A 20,352-nucleotide genomic window follows, 5' to 3' on the forward strand; every position below is an offset into this window, starting at 1 on the left:
TTTTCACTACCAAATACGGATAACGTTCTTAATAAGGGAGATATATTGACGGTACATTCAGTATGGGGACATGCAAAGCTCATTAAATACTCTAATTACTGTTATTTTACATCAGTGGTGTTTTATGGTTTTAATGAAACTGTCTTATTAAAGCATTTCTCTGGAAAGCTAACTTTCTACCTTAGCATTTGTTACCTTATTCTTTGGCGATTAATGTCCTCCATGGTAAACGATGAAAACTCAGAAAGTTCTTCATTTATCTGGCTAGATTCTGTCATTGTGAGCATCCCGTACATGGGTAAAGAAATCAATTGAATCCTTATCTTGTCATCTGGAGAGTTGTTATCCTGAAAACAATGCAAACAATTAAAACATTTAAAGCTGTACCGAAACACACTGTAATATGTAACCTTACCAGATAGCATTAAAGTTAAACGGCATATGATTATATGTAGTATAGAAATTTAGATGGCTGATTCACATAACTATGACCTGACATGCTTATGAAGTTTTTATGAGGTTGTATTGCTATTAGACAGAGGTTAGTCCATCAATCAATGCTGGTCAAGAGCTGTATCTGTCAGGACTGGTAACTAAGGGTATTTAGTCAAGGGCCTCAGAATTTCAGAAAGGAGACATCCACAAGATTTGAAATTAACAATTCTTTATTGTATTTGACAAATGATCATGCCCATAACGAAACATAATATAATTTGACCCATGGCCTTGTCCACTGGAGCTCGATAGCCACCCCTATACGCTGGCTGAACTATGATGTAATGTATAGAGATTGAACGATAACTAATGCTAGCAGGCAGGATAAGTGGCTCTCTGGGCAACCTTCCTCATAGTCAAGGTGTGCTGCAAGGTGGAAGCAGGAGAGGAGGAGGACCAAACAAAGAAACGACAAGGTGGTGTAGACGAGAGGGCTATTTATGGGCAGCAGTGTGGAGTAGTGGGTAGGGCTCTGACTCTTGACCGGAGGGTCGTGGGTTCAATCCCAGAAGGGGGACACTGCTGCTGTACCCTTGAGCAAGGTACTTTACCTAGATGTGTAATTGTATGTAAAAAAAATAATGTGATATCTGTATAATGTGAAATAATGTGATACCTTGTAATAATTGTAAGTCGCCCTAGATAAGGGCATCTGCTAAGAAATAAATAAATAATATTTAAAGGAACAGTTTGGTTACATATGTGATTAGTGGGTGGATTCCCCTTCCAGAAACACAGCATTGTTTCCAAATAATGCAAACAATTAGTCCAGGCTTGACCAAACACTTTAGCCAAGCTTGTAAATGTCCAAGAGTGGTAACTCCCAAAATCATGATGAAGCAGCCTTTGAATAACTCAGGGAAACCATACAGCTTCAAAAATTCCTAGGCTAGCCAAAAACTGTCAGTGAGGTACAGTATGTGTTAAAGACTTTTTGAGCTGGGCTGAAACAGCCCAAATGGTTTTTCTGAAGGGTTTAGTTCAGTAAGACACACTTACAACATATGCAATGTGAGATCTTCCAATGACAGTGGTGCTCTTCTCAGATACTTCTATCGAAAGCAAAGAGCCAGAAGCCAGTTTTGGTCCACCATTCCCAGTCACTGACACCAACACCCTCACTTGCGTTGTTGCTGTAGTGACCCCATCAGTCACAGAGAACTCCATGCTGTCCTCTTCTGTGGTTTCCCCATCGTGTAAATACTGAAGGGTGTTCTGGGAAATATCATCAAACGTGAAGGTGTCTCCTGCAGTAGATTAAGAGAACATTAAGAACCCAGGGAGATGATACAAAGCTCGTGGCAAGTGTAAGTTGTAAATGGCCTGTTGCCCTTAATCCCGAAGTATGCAGGGTAGGCCCATAAGACATGGTACAATATGATGTGACATGTTGTCTTCTAAAAAAAAGGAAAATAAAAGAGAACAGCTGAACAGTTGTTTTAAATCAATCAGTTTTAAAGGGACAGTTTAGATATCTACCAGCTTTAAGTAAGTACCAAATATAAAATAACCTGGGAATGCTTGAATTGAAGAAAAAGTACCTAGCCCACAGCTTGCTTTTTAATAACTGGGGGTAAAGGACTAAATACAGTATCATCAACTAAATACATGAAAACTTGCCACTTCTCATTTGAGTCTGGAAGCCATAGTCAGACTTCATCAAGCTGCCGTGCTGAGGTGCCTCCATTAGCTCAAAGATCAGGTCCTCTGGGGCTGTATCTGCATCACTGACTGCCAGCTGTTGACCTGAGGAAAGAACAGTCACCCCAAGGGTTACAGTTTATCTAAAATCCAAAATTGAGTTTGAACAATATGTTCAGTTCTATCAATATACTGCATAAGCTTAAGGCTTTGATGATCACATTACCAAAGCTATTTATAACTAGTGTATAGATATATTATAACAACCTCAGAGGTACAGCATGGCAACACATATCCACTTAGAGGGGTTCACAGGGGGGGAAAGAGAACGGAATGTATGCTTCTTTCTGAAACAGTGGACTGCTACAGTGAAGAAGCCTGACATATTTTTGTCTTACCTACAGGTACTCTGCCACCCTGGCTAACCTCAATGGAAGGATCAGAGATTTGGAAGACAGGCGGCTGCTGATGGTTGGCGAGCAAGTGAATAGTAAACTCCATTTCTGGAGTGGTGTGTTCTCCATCAGACACTAAAACATAATCAAAGTGGAGTTATTTTAACACTGCTTTCTAAACAGATTCAACATGTTAAACAAGCACCATAAATAAATCAGGCAATGCCTGCAATAGTTGTCAATGCCTCAACATCATTATATTTAAAACATGTTAAAAGCAGAATCCCTTATTCATCATATGAAACATACAGTATCTCTGCCATTACGCAGTAAAAAGATCCAATACCCTTATATGAAAAAGTAGTGTCATTGACATACTGCTAACAGTACACATTAGATGCAGTTTTGGTTTTCATACAGATTATCTTTGAAATATGCTGTATGTTTTAGCATCCTTGCTGCACCCATAACTCAATCAAATCAGTATAATTCACTTCAAGGATAATGTATTTTGTTTAAACATTTTGTTCTTCACAATTAGGGATAGCTGTCATTTAAAATGTTTTCTTAGTTTTCTTGTGAATGAATGTAGGGATGTGATGAAGTAAAGAGCAGGAGATTGAGCTATGATCAATGTACTACACACAGAAAGACATACTGAATCACTCCATTATTGATACAGGAGGTTTATAAGGACAGTTTTCAGTATATTTACCAACAAGCTTGTTAACTCAATCGGTACGTTTATTGAAATGATTATTACTGTATGTATAAATTGACTATACTTTGGAAGATTACCAACAGCTGTTCTTTGTCATTAGTAAGTAAAACTGCTTTCAAAATCATAAAATGAGGCCCACCGCCATTGCCTTCTTTTCAGCTCCTTTCTTTGGTTCACATGTCAAAGCTTTTTATTTGGTGGCACACACATGTCTGATGAGACCCATACATTGCGTTTTAAATGTTGCATACTTTTTAAATCTGCAACATATAAAATGACATGCCTGCAGCAGTACAAGGTCTAAGTGACACATCCTTTACTATTACCTCAATAGAATATTTATATTGCTCTGTGTAAACCTGAGAACAAAAGTAGCCTGATCATTCCATGCCTATGGGGACACATGTATTACTGTAAATACATTTTCTGTGGTTTTCTGTTTCCCCAGTGGAATCTTTACAAAGTGCAAATTCATGTTAGATTAATAATCGTACTATATGCTGCTACAGCCATACAGTTTAAATGTCTTATTATTTAATATGGATTTAAAGCTGGTGTCATTCAATATGAAGGTTTTCTGGTTTTTTTTTACAAGGTAAAGAAGTAGATGCTTCTGATCCCAATATAGACATTGCAACCTGTTACCACATTAAACCAATGTGACACTCACTGCTTCACCAATTATAACCAAAGCTACTTCGTTTTATACAATGCCAATGTGTTTAGTCCTTTTGATGAAGAATACTAGCATTAGTCAAGTAGAAAAGACAGTCATTAGGAAACGATCAGCAATCAGTGAAGTGGGTACTGGTGTTCTTTAGAGATTATTTTTATTAGTGATTATTTTTATTAGTAAATGGGTTTGAAAAGAGGACAGTTGCTAACGTTGCTATAAGTATTGACCCAGAACCCAGAGGTGCAGTATTATACTGATACCTGTCAAATAGACATTCACTGACTCAGGTAGACCTGGAGAAATAAGATGTTGTTATTAAGAAGCTAAATTTCAATATAATTTAAGATGACCTTTTGCTAATCTATTTGAAATGCCACATTAGTTAAACGTACATGAAAACATCAGACATTAGTCTAGGAGTTAGACATTAAACATCTCAATACAACACTTGGACATACAAAATCCAACATTCTGACAAACATTTTCTTCAACATGTTCTCAACATGTTATTTTTAAAATGCATGTCTGCTTGTACAACTAAAATGTTAATGGGATAAATAAAATCTACATAAATTAAATAATGTTATTTCAAAGATTTGATTTTTCAGGAAAAGGGTATTTTTCTTTTCTTATTTTTATTTATTTGTTTTATTATTATTGTATTATTGAATTACGTGTAAAAACATTTAAACAATTTACTTAAAGTACTGGTATGTTAAAAAATACAAAGCGTTCTAACTGTCCTTGTGTAAGTGATTTCTGAAGGTCAGGTCTCACTCACCTGTGAATGAATAGAGGTAGAGCTCTCGGAGGTGGGAGGGGGCCATGGGGGGCCTGTACAGGATCTGGCCCTGATTAATTTCTGCCTGAGTGAAAAACTGAACTGAGGTGTAGGGCCTATCCTGGTGTTCAATAGCACCTGAAAGAAACAACAGAACAATATCATCCACGAGACCTGATTCTTCATTAATATTACCATCATGATTGCTCTATACAATGTGCAAAAAAATCAACAAAAAAACATTTAATTTCTGAAAATACACATCCTCTGTGATTTTCTCATCTCTGTGATAAAACAACAACAATACAATAATTCAGCAAACAATTAATACATGTAAAGTTGCCTCAAATCAGTGCTGTTTTTAAGAGACAATTAGTATCTTTCATAAGTTATCATCTATGTAGCTCCTCGACAAACTCTTACCTTGCCCCTGCGCCAGTGGTTTGGTGACATTATAGACAAGTTTTTCGCTTGGAGTTTCTGTGTCCACAAAGGAGAGTGCAGCAGGTTCAATCACTGTGACACGATCTTCAAGAGCCTGTAGATTTAAAAAACACACCCACACAATTCCAGTACATATCGAGGGATTGAAATTTCTAATTTATTTCTAAACAACATATAAAAGCCCTGGACAGTCAATGTGAACCTGGCAGCTGAAGTATGGTTTTCTACAGGGTCGTAAAGCAATAGCAACTTCAGTGGGTTCCTGCTTTTGCAGGGACATTTTTAAATAATGAAATGCATCAATGCCACATTTTGAATGCACAGTAAACATGTACTGAATGGACAGATCTTATCAGACTGTAACCTAAGAATGGATTTTTGAACAGTGCCTGTCTTTAACAGCCACTGATGTCCAGTCCCTTTCAGTTAATTTAAAAGTCACTCATTATCATCAGTCCTGATTTTTCTTCATGTTATAACAGACTGAAAGGAGGCATGTTAATCTTACTGTTATTTGTAGGGTTGTTCCTGGAGACAGCTGGGGAAATCCTGGTGTCTGGGGAATCACCCCAATCCTGAACGTGTGGCTGACGCTCAGTGCTTGCTGTGGCTTTCCCCCGGTCGATACCTGGAGAGGTCACAAGAAAGGGATGGGTTAGCACTGATGTGTATTCTCTCAACATTACTCAAAATATATGTGGATGAGTGGCAGAACATGCGAGTAAAAAACTTGACCATCCTTTCTTCTGCACTGAGATACTTCTTCTCATGGGGGAATTAGCCATGCCAGACTTTATTATGAGTTTTATTTTTAGATTTTTTTTTTAATCTATGGAATAATGTGTGATATTTATTTGCTGAGACATCTTTTGAAAGTTGAAGATTATACACTTGAATTGATTTTGGCAGCTTCTTATAATATGCAACCCTTCGGTGTTAAAAAAAAAACAAACTAAAGAAAAGAAACAAACACTAGTTTCTGGTTCAGGCAAGTTCAATATTCTTGGAACACATTTTTATAGCGAGTGTAATTAAAGTAATGAAGTTCAGAGTATGGAAGATGTCACAAGTCAAATAGAGTCAACATCTCTCATTAATCCAACTTGATGTAGCTGAAAAGGCAGCAATGCCAAATGAACTTGCCTACAGGTTTGTAAACTGGCAAAATGTCGTAACACATTGGGGTCTAAAGTATTTTAATGACCTAAACAGCAACGGGTCTACATACTGACTCCTTTCAAACTTGTAAACCTTTTCCAATGTAATTTCATTGTACTAAGCATTAAACTAATGTTCATAATTATTACAAAGGGCAGTAGTATTTAGATCTGCCCATGTCAAATCTAGTTAATAGCCTTTAGTGAGATATGGTCCAATCAAATCTCATTCATCAAGGAACTCACTGGAAATGAGACCTCAGTCAGTAATCATTCCTGGTTCACTTTCTAAATAAACAAATTCAGCCATCCTGCAGGGTTTGTGTTTTTGTTCACTATTGTCTTGTTTGGTCATTTTATAAAATACTGAATATAACCCATTACCTGGAACTGGAAGGTGTCACTCGGAGCCCCTGAGCCGGAATGCCTGTACCACACAATGCCATCGTTGACGTCCTGTTGGGTGAATGAGGTGGTGGCAGCGGCTGCTCTCCCGTCAGGCAAACGCTGCCAACCGTCTGCTGGGCTGTCGGCTGGCATCGGCACCAGCAAGATAACGTCACCTAGAAAAAGCAACAGAAGCGTGAACTTAACATTTTGATAAGGATGTTTCTTGAATTTTAGGATTGAGACATCATTTAAAAAAATAACCATATGAGCTTTTATTTAACATCAAGTAATCAAAGAAACTGCAAAATGATATCGCAAAAGTCTATCGGAAGTACAGTATTTCAAATTAGATTTTGAAATATCAAATTTTTAAATTTTTTCTTTAAGTATATGGAAAACTACAAACTGGTACATAATTCAATATGTTAATGTAACATTATTCAGCAGGTTTCATTCAACTTTATGAAGCAAATTAGTTAATTCTATAGGATGATGCAAAACATTTGACCAGAGCTGTAAGTGTCACATTGTTTTTGGGCCATATAACATTGATAAGTTACATTTTCAAAATATGAAACAAAAACTAATTTCTGTAAAACAAGTGACATAATTACCAAATTTGAGGTTTTCTTCGGAGGAAGTGATTGTGTAGATAATCTCAGAGTCACTGGAGCCCCGTTCTTCTGCCTTTAAGTATTTGCTTGTGATTTGGAGCATTCCACCCTCAGGTACCAAGGCTAATGAGTTGGACAGCAAATGAGGGCCTTTATCATTCTGTACAAATACAATATTTGTAATTAGTGTTTTTTATTTGTGGTTTACATTCGTGTACAAGCTATGCTAGACTGAAATTTGTGTTACAGATACATTATGTTTTCAAAATACATTTTCATGTTGAATGGCTACCATAACTGTGAGTTACACAACTTTAAGGCTGTACCAAAAAAAATGCAGCTATAAACAATAATGTTCTATGTGCCCCCCACCCCCACTTCCTCTACAGTAAATAGAGGTTATCCAGCAGTCTTCACTGACACAAAGGCCTGTTGAATAGCAGTAGGCGTTGTGGAGCACTACAGCGGAAATTCCATTCTGCTGAACTGGGGGTCAGGTAGTACTGTGTACATTCTTCACTTTCTAAGGTGCAATACGATAAACATTGCTCACATTCGAGGAAACAAATTCCTAAGATGTTTATCAGGGTGTCTCAGCTTAGTTGAGCAAGTCACACAAAAAATAAATAAACACAATATGAAGTAAAATGTGCTTCTGCAGGGGAAGCAAAGAGCCAAACCAATCTGACATGCAGAAGGCCATTGAGCCCTGACCAGAGCCCTGTCCAGAACATCATGTGATTAGAGAAGTACTAAGGAATGCATGCAAACCACACAGCTGTGACTGTCAAAGAGCAGCATGATAAACTAATTGGTCTCTTTCAGCACTTAAGCACTTAACAACTAGACAAAGATGTTTTTTTTGTTGTTTTTTTTTAGTGTTTAAATGAATGAATCACCTATATAATAGTACTGTTGTTGAAGAAGACAAAGAGGCTGGAATTTGAAGAACAAAACTGTCATTTGAAGGCTGTCAAAGGTTTTATTTTGCAAGTTATGATTAAAATCTCAATACTTGTTGTATTCTCTTTTTTTCTAAACTTTTGACCCCAGCCTTCATTGTTGTTCAGTTTTTGGAGGTTCTGATAAAATACACACTGCCCCACATTAGTGAGGTCATAGTCACACTGTATGCCAAAGGGTGGCCCAATTTCCATTGTACTAAAGATTTCATATCTCAGCAATTCTGCCAGGCTTTTAATTACACTCAGTCTCTGGGTTTGAACAGACAAAGTTGAAATGTCAAATTTTTCCATTTTTTCTTTAAGTATATGGAAAACTACAAACTGGTACGTAATTCAATATGTTAATGTAACATTATTCAGCAGGTTTCTTTCAACTTTATGAAGCAAATTAGTTAATTCTATAGGATGATGCAAAACATTTGGCCAGAGCTGTAAGTATCACATTTCACTTTTTAACATTTTTTTTTTTCATTTTTCCCAGTGCAATTACAGGAGATAATTCTTCCATACATAGAACTGAGAAAACAGTGCTGCTTTGGAACCAATCAGAACACATACAGAACATTTACACAGGTGTACATTCTTGCCTGAACCTCAGGATTACGCGACCAGAACCGCCAGAACCAGAACTATAGCCATGATCAAGATTGGTCTGAATGGTATTATATTTCAGATATCCATAAAGTTATTTTTGTATGTTTAGTTTTCCCTTTCTATATTTTGCCTGTTCACTAGACAATTACATGTCATGCTTTGACATGTACTGTACCAATAATTAGTGCACAACATCAGTAAAGTAGCTGTGACTAACATTCCACCACCATAATGATGCCACGGTGTCTGCACTTGCATGTTATGTTGTGGCAAGAGTACCGTTAAGGAATGTCACTCACACGGTGCAAAAGAACCCTAAGTATCACTCAAAGACAAAGACTAAGTACCTCAGTGTCCCAGGTCTCTCACCCAGGACCATACAATAGTTTAGGGTCTCCTAAGCCAAGACAAACTTTGTGCTTTCCATGCCCTGATTATCATTTTCTTCCTTTAGAATACAATGTACCGGTAGTGTAAAAAAACTCCAGGCAGTAGCTTTAGCATTGGTGTATAACTTATGATATGTCATAGAAGAAAGACTTTTTTTTTTTTTTGTGGATGTCAAATAAAACAAAAAACAGCAGTACAGTGATTTTGCGCATTGGAATTCCTTTTGTGTGTGTTTATGCTCTACATCAAAGTTCAAGTGCAGTGCAGCACAGGCTTGATCACTCAAGGCCATTCTAAATCTCAGATTAATCATGGCTGCCAGGGAAGAAAAGGCCAACTATTGTTCACAAACTCTTCAGAAGAGCCAGTTTGCTGAAGGTATTATTAAATGCAATCACTAACTGAAAGGAAGGTCATTGCTGGAACACCTGGTTTCCCAGGGTTGAGAAAGGTCACTGTTCACATGTATAACACCGTGTAACAATTTTTTATTTTTATTTTTGTTCCTGGGTAGTAAGTGTTATTTCCTAATTGCTTATGCCTCAAAAGTATAGAAAATGGCTATTATTCCCCACAAACTTTGCTTTTGTGACCAGGACAGTGATATTTTGAAATTTACATATTTTCCAGAACATTCCAGATAGATTCAGTGCTGAGTAAACTTGGAGTAACTTCTAGAACTTTCTAGAACTTTCCAGTAATATAAATAGTAGTATAAATACAGGGGCCTTAAGCCCAACCAGTTCAGTTTAGTTCCAGCTGCCTAAGTGGATACATATCTGCATTTTTCTGAGATGGCATCAAGGTCATAGGAGACTTCAAAATGGTGGCATTCCTGATGGGTCTCCAAGGCGGTTTTACCAAGTTTCCCTGCTGTCTTTGCCTTTGGGACAGCAGGGACACCAAGGCGCACTACCACAGGCGGGACTGGCCACAGCGGACCGAGTTCTCTGTGGGGAGGAACAACGTCAAGTGGGAGCCACTGGTGGACCCCCGGAAGATGCTGATGCCACCACTGCACATCAAATTGGGCCTTATGAAACAATTTGTCAGAGCTCTAGATAAGGAGTCGGCAGCCTTCAAGCACCTTCAAGACTTCTTCCCTAAGCTGTCTGAGGCAAAGGTCAAAGCCGGTGTCTTCGTCGGACCACAGATAAAGAAGATCCTGGAGTGCAATGAATTCCCCAAGAAGCGCAGAAAGCGGCTTGGAACAGCTTTGTCGCAGTGGTTCGGGGCTTCCTGGGCAATCACAAGGCCGAAAACTATGTGGAGCTGGTTGAGACTCTGGTGAAGAACTACGGCACAATGGTTTGTAGGATGTCCCTCAAAGTCCATATCCTTGATGCTCATCTTGATAAATTCAAGGAGAACATGGGAGCGTACTCGGAGGAGCAAGGCGAGCGCTTCCACCAGGATATACTGGACTTTGAACGCCGCTACCAAGGACAGTATAACGAGAGACTACATTTGGGGGCTGATTCGTGAAAGTGATTTACAGTATAATCGTAAATCTCGAAAAACTACTCACTTCTAAATCTTTTGTAGTCATTTTTGTATTACTTTAGTATAAATACATGTTAATTTGGATTCATATGTTGTTTTTTTCTGACTTTATGTGAACGAAAAGACACAAATTCGCCCGTTTTCTCATTGGAAATAGGTAAATTTCAAAATATCACTGTCCTGGTCACAAAAGCAAAGTTTGTGGGGAATAATAGCCATTTTCTATACTTTTGAGGCATAAGCAATTAGGAAATAACACTTACTACCCAGGAACAAAAATTGTGTTACATAGTGTAATCAATCATATATATATTTTTTTTATTAATTTTCCAATTTTTCTTCCTATTTTGGATTGTCCAATTATTATTCAACCTGGCTCACCGCTGCAACCCCCGAACTAACTTGGGAGAGAGCTAGAGGAGCACCAAAAGGCTTTCACCAAGGAGTTATTTGGCTGCTTCAGTATTACTTTATTTAAAGTTAATCATTATAATGTTTAATCGAAGTTGAGTAAGTGCCGAAACACAGGTGTTTTAAAATAGCTTATAACCAAAGTTGCAGGTAAAAAAAAAAATCCTTAAATATTTTGACCTGGCAGTACACTTAGAGATCAGTAACCGGCTTATCAATGCAATTTATTTGGATGATTCCCCCACGCAAACTCTGGGGGATTTGAATGACATTAGTATGTAACAATGTCATTACCATTCAAAGGATACCTGTGATTAATTCCGTTGGTGTTATAAAGACATTTTTCCATCACAAAAGCATTTGGAATGTAATATGAGAATTACTATCAAAGAGAACTTGTGCAAATCTTGTCCACAAAGCCTGGGGCTAAGATATCATTTGAATCAATGGCAGAGTTTGGACCAAGACCAAAAGACTCCTTCTGTCTAGACATCTTGAAAGACAAGGCCTGTCTTGTCATGGTTCCCCGGGCGACTGAGGAAAGCTGATCATTAAATAAGAAATCTGCCTTGGATGCTAGCGAGGCACCAGGGGGAGGTTGGCTATACAACTTCATAACAAGTTATCTTAGTATCATACATGTCCTACACCACGGACATAAAAACACATTGCCGGTGTGACAAAAATAGGTCACCATGACATCAACAGCAACTATAAGAGAACCTAATAGCACGTGACCAAGCACATGTCAAACAAAATCATCAGCTCAGCTTGTCTCTTCACAGCTTTCCATGACCTACAGTATATTCATATATAACATCTTGTAAGCAATGTACTGTTCTGAAGATACTGTACAGGTTTCATTAAGCCAACTAATCAGCAGAACACTTTCAACAGTACCTTCTGACACCCTGTTTTTCAGGACAAAGATAACAATTGGGTGTGGCATATGAATAGGAGCCTCAGCTCTATCCCTGCTGCTGGGATTATACATTTCCCTGCAGGGGATAATAAAGATATCCTGTCTTTCACTTTGATCAGCTAGGCTTGTCTGAGAACCGTTAACCCTGAAACCCAAAGTAAATACTGCAGCAACTGTGATATATGTATTTTTTATGCTGTGTAATTCAGCCATCAGAATGGCACTGACCACTAAACTGGGCATTCTTGTCCTTTAAAGAGAATATGTGTGCCCAAATTCTTGTACAGCAATGCAGTTTACAGTGTATGCTTCCTACCTTTTGATTAACCTTAATCTGGAGTAAAATGTTCTGGAAGCTGTGACCGTCATTCATCTGCAGAAGCACCAGGTCTTGTTGGCTGTCAGTGCCATCGTGAACGTACTGCAGCTGCCCACGCTCAAGGTCATCCGGCCTGAACTGCTGCACAGCCACGTCACCATGGAGACGGACCAGGCGGCCATGTTTGGGAGGATCCAGCACCATGACCAGAATGTCTTGAAGATTGTCATCATCTTCAATCTTCAACAGCAAACTGGAAATGGTACCAGCTTCTCCTTTGTTGACCAGCAAAGCTTCATTTGTCAATACATATGGAGCCTATAGAAAAAAAAAAAAAAAAAAAAAAGTTGCTGTAACTATTTTAGTTTTCATTTTTAACATAAATCCCTACATATTCCAAATGGCCACTAGATAAGACATACCAGGTTTATATTAAAACTCCTTTTAAGGTGCATGTACTGCAAAAGACTAAGAGGTAGATGTACGTAAGCACTTTGTGATGGTGGTCCACTATGAAAGGCGCTATATAAAATAAAGATTGATAGATTGATTGATTGATTGATTGATTGATTGAAAATGTTGCACCTGTCACAATAGTCACAAACCAGACTTTTTAGGGAATGCTTTGCGGCAGTAGTTCCCTTTCAATTCGAAGATGACCTCCAATGATACTTTTGGGACATGCCTGCTTGTCAGGTATTCGCTGAGCATTTTATATCAAAGCTGCCGATAGGCCCCTCCATGGAGTGATGTCCTCGGTCTCACCGAGGTAATAAATAGTCACTGTGCGGAGACGTCAGTCTCTTTTGCCTTTCACAGACAGGTAGGTAAGGTAGATGAGTATAAACCTAACATTTTCCAGTTGTGATTGGCTCTTTAGATCTCCTTCTTTGAGTTTTTGTGAGCTCCCTTGCAATTAATTGCTGGAAGTAGGCTTGCCACTTCCCCGGAATCAGAAACTCGGCAAGTGAAGGCTGACCTAACGGTACGCAACTGTGTTTCGTTTAAAATATATATATCTTTCTTCACCAGCCTACATCGCTCGGTGATTGTAGTCTGCTTTCTACCATCTGCAGCTTGCTGCATTTTCCTTTCTATAATTTTCCTCTGCTTTTTGCAGCTTTAAAAAAAAAAAAAAGAGAAGAGAGAACACGACCCTTCAGCGAATCCAGCCTCGCTCTGCAGCCGCTGTTGACTCAAGGGCTCTGGGCGACCTCGGTACGCCCACTCGGTGTGCGTGGCCTAGCGCCCCTATAGACTGTCGATTACTATTGTTTTTTACTACTTAACAGTAAACACACACACACACACACACACACACCCACCAACTTGCTGTTGAGTGTCTCTGTACTACTGCCTTGCAGTTCAAAAATAAAATAAATAAATGACAATCGCTTGCTTCCTCCATTAGGCCTTGGCCTTACTGTTGAACAGACAGCGCGCATTACCACTCATCCATAAAGCGGTATGTTCGTGAGTAAAAAAAAAAAAAAAAAGAGCAGGTGTGTTTTCTTTTTTTTTCTGTCTGTTCTTCTCCCTTCTCCAGGTCTGTGACTGTACAGGTCCGGACACCATCTTGGGTGCTCCACTCCACTGCAAGCTTCGTGCTGCACTGGTTGTGTGACTGCACTGTAACTGTCTGCAGGCTATGCTCCACCCAGTTGTGCTATGCGCTGCTCCTGGTTGTGTGACTGCAAGCAGCCCAGACACAGACACACAGCCCAGTACCTTGGTGCTTTGCTCTCGGTACTTGGTGCTCGGTGCTTTGGCGCCCCCGTGTCTAGGCCTCGACGCCCGCAGTACCTCGGTGCATCCGTCTCATAGAACACATCTCTCAAAGAGAGGGGTTCTACTCGAGGTATTTCTTGGTGGCAAAAAAGGACGACGGCCTCCTCCCCATTCTAGACCTGAGGCACCTCAACGGTTCCAGATGGTCACACATCGCCACATCCTCCAGTCTGTCCGGCCGGACGACTGGTTTGCAACAGTGGACCTGAAGGACGCGTATTTTCATGTTCCTATCCGTCCAGCGCACAGGAAATATTTCCACTTCGCCTTTCAGGGGAGCGTCTTCGAGTTCTCTGTGCTGCCATTCGGCCTCTCCTTAGCCCCCCGCACATTTTCAAAGTGCATGGATGCCATCAGGGTGATGAATTACCTGGACGACTGGCTGATTTGTTCCCAGTCCCAGGAAGGAGCAGTGGCTCACACAGCGATTGTGACTGGTCTATTTGGGTCTCCGGCTGGATTCCCTTACAATGCGAGCCTACATGTCGGACGACAGGGTAGCTGTTATTCGCAACTGCCTGGCCCTGTTTCAACCAGGGTCCACAGTGCAACTACACTGCATAGCCTTTTGGCTGCTGATCTGGGCACACATGCACCTCCTGTCCCTCCGGACTGTACATCTCCCGGGAGTGGTGAACTGGGCGGCAGACCTCCTCTCCAGGGAGGGTCCTCACCCATCAGAATGGCAAGAACGCTTTGGGGAAGACCTCTTTGCCATGGCAGACTCGACCCATTGCCCCCTGTGGTTCTCCCTCCGCAGCTGCAGAGGTCCACTAGGCGTCGACACCTTAGAGCATGAATGGCCCAAAGCGCCTTTATATGCATTCCCGCCTATTCCGCTGCTCCCTGCCTTCCTCGAGAAGGTCAGGAGAGAGGAAGCGACAGTTCTCCTGGTGGCCCCCAGATGGCCCAGGAGAACCTGGTTTTCGAACCTCTGCCAGCTGCTGCAGGGCCAACCCTGGGAGATCACGCTGCGCCTGGATCTCCTCACAGGCGAAAGGCACCAGACAGACTCCAACTGTGGGTCTGGCCCCTGAATGGGACCATCTGTCCACCCTAGGGCTCTTAGACGCAGTAGTGAGTACACTGCAGAACTTTAGGGCTTCTTCCACAAGAGCGTTGTACGCCTATAAATGGATTTATTTTCAAACCTGCTGCATGTCCGGAGGCCATGATCCCGTGTATTGCGCTATAGCAGTTATATTACTGTTTCTGCAAGATCTACTAGAGGCGGGTTAATCCCCCTCTACGTTGAAAGTGTAACTAGCAGCCATAGCTACTTGCCATGTTCCCACCGACTCCATATACTGGCGATCCGTTTTCTAAAGGGTGCTCGGAGGTTACGTCCTCCTATAAAGGACGTCTTCCCAGAATGGAGTCTAGATGTAGTACTGGAGACTCTCACTAAGGCCCTGTATGAGCCCATAGGTACCATAGAGCTGAAATATCTCTCTATGAAGACAGCCTTTCTGTTAGCTATCACCTCCGCTAAGCGGGTCAGTGAGCTATAGGCACTGTCTGTGCACAGTTCCTGTATGCACGTTTCGGACGATGGAAACGGTATCGTTGCGCACGAACCCTGCTTTCTTCCCTAAGGTGATTACAGCGTTTCACTTGAATCAATCATTGGAACTAGAGGCTTTCCACCCCCCTCTCTTCACGGAGGAGTCGGATAGGAGATTAAATTCCCTCTGCCCAGTTCGGGCATTGACATGCTATGTGAATAGAATGAGAGCGCTGTGTCAGTCTGACCAGCTCTTCGTTTGTCATGGTGAACAAACCCGAGGTCAAGCCCTCTAAGCAGCGACTGTCCCATTGGATTGTGGACACGGTTTCGACTGTGTATACTAATGCCGGCCTACCCCCACCTGGGAGGGTGGCTGCGCACTGAACCAGAGGTGTGGCTACATCATAGGCCCTCTTCAGAGGTGCCTCATTGACCGATATATGTAGAGCGGCTAGCTGGACTACCCTGCATGCATTTACCAGGTTCTACGGACTTAATGTCGTAGATCCCTCTATGCCTTTAACACCAGGGTCCTTGAGGTTGCACGCTGATCCACCAACACTAGATGGCGGTAGCGAGATGTCCCTCAGATGCTGTCCGCTCATTCTCCCTCACGACGGCTCTGGTATACTTTCCCTAATCGTAGCTTTGATATAAAATGCTCAGCGAATACCTGACAAGCAGGGGAGGACACAGTGCAAATAAGGGTTCTAAAACACTATAATGAGATGTACGAAAGCTGCCGGCAATTGCGACACTTACAATTGCATCAGTTTGTTCAAAACTTTTGAAAGCATATTTTAAACAGTTGCAATTTCTCGTGTGTTGCCAGTTGTGCTTAATGCATTTTTGAGGCGAACACCCAAAAATAAATACCTAATTTTCACGAAAGGCAGGGTGTACTTACAAGCCTTGAAAACACATTTCTATTGCATTTCTGGTTTCCCCAACGTGTACAATGCAGCAGCATGATTTATTTTGTGTTACCAGAAGTCTAAAGTAAAAAGAAAGTGTGCTAGGTATTCATTTGATTTTATTACTGCGCAGATTTATATTTTTACATAATGTAATGTGTAAACTACCCAAAACACATTAGTGTTATTTCAGCGCAATGATTTACACTTAAAATGCATTGAGCACTATAAATGTATGTGTGTGTGTGATTTTATTGTCCTGTTTAACAAGGGGCTACTGTATGATTATGAAAAGCTTTTTGGGGTGAAGGTGGGGGCCCCACTATAGAATTTGATGCCTTTCATTTTATATATATATATATATATATATATATATATATATATAAAAAAACAGTATTAAAAATAGGTCAAATTTTGATTCTTGCACCCTTGCATGTATAAACGTTATCCTTCGGGCACCCTCTTCTGTTTTAGGTTTCCTTAGATTGTTGCTAAATGACCTGTATCTTCAAGTCAAAAATTCAAGATGACACAAAATATAAATTGTTTAAAACTCGCTTTCTCTTTGCCAAACCACATTAAATACTTCAGGGCTTATCATTCACCTCAAGTGGATCGCTTAAATCCCAGTGCCAAGGATTGGTCATATTTATCTTTATTGCTGCCTTGTTTAGACTGTAAAACTATTATCAGTGGTAAAACTATGAAAACAATGGTGCCTGAAGACTCCCTTCAACACGCTCCTTCTTGAGTTCATTTGCCTACAGTTTTAAATGAGCTGTACCAACCCTATTAGCTTAGGCCATTGAGGTCGGGAAGAAGCTTTTATTTGCTCCTTCGCTTTTTAATTTGGTGTTGTGTAAAATGGAGAACCATTATACTGCAGGTAACTAACAACTGTGTAGATAAAATTTTACTGACTTGCCAATTCACCTCAACCACAGTCTCTGCATTGTAACCGTTATTGTGTCTGCTTTAACTTACAAAAAAACCCACAAGTAGCTGTAGTAAGTTTCAGCATTCCATCAGCTATGTGTATTCATTTGTACAAGTCCCCTATTCTCTTATGGTATTTTCTCAAGAGCAGGGCTGTGCATGAGGACTATTATGTGCCAGCAATGTCATGAAAAAAACAATATTACTATAACTATGAAACTGGATCTTCAAGTGACTTGCGTTGCTAGCAACCATACTGCCCACACGCCTTGTCCTGATTGATCTTGATGGGCAGTTAAAAAAAAACAAAAAAAACGCCAATGAGTAACAGGAAAACAATGGCAGTAATCATCATGCAATGGTCAATACATCCCTGAACAACAATTACAAAACCTTGCAGCTTCATCATATTGAATCGGTGCAGCCTTGGCTGCTCACAGTGCATCCTCCTGGATTGTATTTTGTTAGACCCGGCTGTAAATGCTGCAGGAGAGCAACAAGACGCTGGCAGACTGCTCAGGTGTAGCTTATTACACTCAATACTCGTCTGGGAGGACACTGCAATACATTTAGTATCTGTAACTCCATACTAGCTCAGGAAGTGTGCTATTTCCCACATTACCTGCAGAGACACTGCCTGGACATTAATTGGTTTCGGCTGGGAGAATAGCTGCTGATCGCTGACTTTCAGGATGAACTGACCACTCCTGAAACAATTCAAGCCAAGTTATTAATTAGCTGCCTGCTGGATACAAGACGTTATCACTTGTGAAGACAGATGTAGCTAATCTTGATGAATCTGCAAGCTTATCACCTGACAGACTAAACAAATAAAGTATAATAATGTGACACATATCATTAGCTTATCTAGTTAATTTTTACCAAACGGTCTAAACATTTGTTGCTTCTTAAGACAGGTGGCTGATTATTTAAGAGGTCATTCAGTTGTATAAAAAAAAGAAAATCTGCTCATATCTACAGTGTATTTAGGTGGCTATGTACGAAACCCAATTAACGTAATCCAACAATGTAGATCAATCAACTGTATTAAATTATTTGAGATTGGTGCACCTTTCTTCTTGAATAATATACACATTTAAAACATGGAAAAGCCAAGATCCCTTTGGAATCCAGCTCACATGCATTTACTTAACAGAGACTGTGGGAGCAAAGAATCAATAGCATGATTACAGCACATAAAACTCACTTAGATTTGTCCTTGGCATGGATAAATCGCACAGCCTGCTCCCTGAGGTCTTTGAAAGTAAACGTGTCATCCCTGTTCAAACGCACTTCCTTCCCTTTCACCATCTTCACCAGCCTCCCATTGTCTGGGAGCTGAACAAGGTAGAACATGAGATTCTCAGCACTGGAGTCGGGATCATGGGCACTCATGAAAGAAAAGTCCAATGGCTTTGTTCCACCAATCTTCACAATCAAAGATCCATTCACATGCAGAACGGGTGCTTGGGTGTTTGCTGCAGGAAACCAGTCATAAGTAAGTTTAATGTTATTTGACAGTAGTTTGGGAAGGTTTTTCTGAGAGGCCAAATTCACAAATAAAAACACGAACTCACCTTCACACATTCTGGTTTTCGTGTTGCCATAGAAACCGTGGCCACAGTCAGAAGTACAACGGCCATTCCTCAGGAAAGAGTTCTTGTTGCAGCTCTTACACTGCTGTGCACTCTCACACTCCAGGCAGCCAGAAGAACAGGCTGCAATATAATAATAATAATAATAATAATAATAATAATAATAATAATAATAATAATAATAATATCCATGAAAAAGGTTTTCCAATTTGAAAAAAACAGGATAGACAGAGGTTTTTTAACACATGCTCCTCAGAAATTATTTTTGAAATAATTTAAATACCAGTAAACTTAAAGGAAAATTGGGCCACCTGTTTCATGTGTTTAGCAAAATATTATTTTATACAAACATGTATGCAAATAACTGAAATAGTTAGTGAGAGTGCTTACGGGTGCATTTCTGTAGCGACGGATCCATGAAATGCTGTTTCCCACACTCCCGCACACACTGTCCCCTCAGCACAGCGTAAGGTTGTTCACACACCCGACACTGATTAAGTCCATCACACACCTGGCAATTTTCATCACATCCTGGTAAGACAAAGATAAATAATGACTTTCCCATGTAGCCAATGATGATCATATCAACTAGCACCATACACAGTACATTTTACAGTGAATCAATATACAGTAAAAACATCCATAATAACTAGCATGTACTAACTCTGGCATCTGTCTCCCTCCTGATAAAAACCCACTGAGCACTGCTCCATACAAGCGCCATCTTGTAGGATATATCCATCCATGCACTGCAGGCAGTCTGTGCTAAGGGGGCCCTTACAGGCATTACAGCTCCAGTCACACTCTGAAAAGAAATGGAAATACACCAAACAAGAGTTGAGGAGGTTTTATTTCTACAGCAAGAGAACTTAATGGAGAAAGCAGTGTTAGAGACAAATACAAGGCAGGTGTCACAAGCCCTTATTTGTAAAAACACAGTTTAGCAATAGAACATTCAGTTATCTCATGGAACTGTATTGTAATGGCATTCTAAATTGACTAAGTATCTGTGGTACTCTCCGATAGTCAGGTCTAGCTATAAGTTTTTTTTGCAACTCATATACCTCTGTGGACTGTGGGTTTGTTGTTTGTTTCTTGTATTGATGTATTTTATGGTTCATACACTTTTTTTAACCAATCCACTCCCTCTCCCACAGTGCTGCTGGTTTATGAGTACAAAGAAGCATCAGGAAT

The 20,352-nt window shown here is 40.2% G+C and overlaps 1 protein-coding gene across 3 annotated transcripts in view; it reads right to left on the reverse strand.

Moving 5' to 3' along the window:
• Window positions 1-20,352, reverse strand: part of LOC117403996 (extracellular matrix organizing protein FRAS1-like) — a 111,677-nt gene that overhangs the window by 23,659 nt on the left and 67,666 nt on the right. Inside the window, exons 24-39 of one of the 3 annotated variants that reach the window (XM_034925212.2) lie at window positions 19,823-19,963; window positions 19,549-19,689; window positions 19,141-19,281; window positions 18,771-19,041; window positions 18,186-18,270; window positions 12,416-12,736; window positions 7,315-7,474; window positions 6,695-6,873; window positions 5,662-5,781; window positions 5,133-5,247; window positions 4,710-4,847; window positions 4,189-4,221; window positions 2,535-2,666; window positions 2,116-2,241; window positions 1,495-1,742; window positions 196-347 (exon numbers count right to left, since the gene is read on the reverse strand). In XM_034925212.2, the coding sequence (XP_034781103.2) occupies window positions 196-347; window positions 1,495-1,742; window positions 2,116-2,241; window positions 2,535-2,666; window positions 4,189-4,221; window positions 4,710-4,847; window positions 5,133-5,247; window positions 5,662-5,781; window positions 6,695-6,873; window positions 7,315-7,474; window positions 12,416-12,736; window positions 18,186-18,270; window positions 18,771-19,041; window positions 19,141-19,281; window positions 19,549-19,689; window positions 19,823-19,963 (2,503 nt within the window). The remainder of the gene's footprint in view (window positions 1-195; window positions 348-1,494; window positions 1,743-2,115; window positions 2,242-2,534; window positions 2,667-4,188; window positions 4,222-4,709; window positions 4,848-5,132; window positions 5,248-5,661; window positions 5,782-6,694; window positions 6,874-7,314; window positions 7,475-12,415; window positions 12,737-18,185; window positions 18,271-18,770; window positions 19,042-19,140; window positions 19,282-19,548; window positions 19,690-19,822; window positions 19,964-20,352) is intronic. The other 2 variants (XM_059004022.1, XM_059004074.1) reach the window with 2 other exon arrangements.

The sequence above is a fragment of the Acipenser ruthenus genome, chromosome 1 (genome assembly GCF_902713425.1).
Source record: "Acipenser ruthenus chromosome 1, fAciRut3.2 maternal haplotype, whole genome shotgun sequence".
NCBI lineage: Eukaryota > Metazoa > Chordata > Actinopteri > Acipenseriformes > Acipenseridae > Acipenser > Acipenser ruthenus.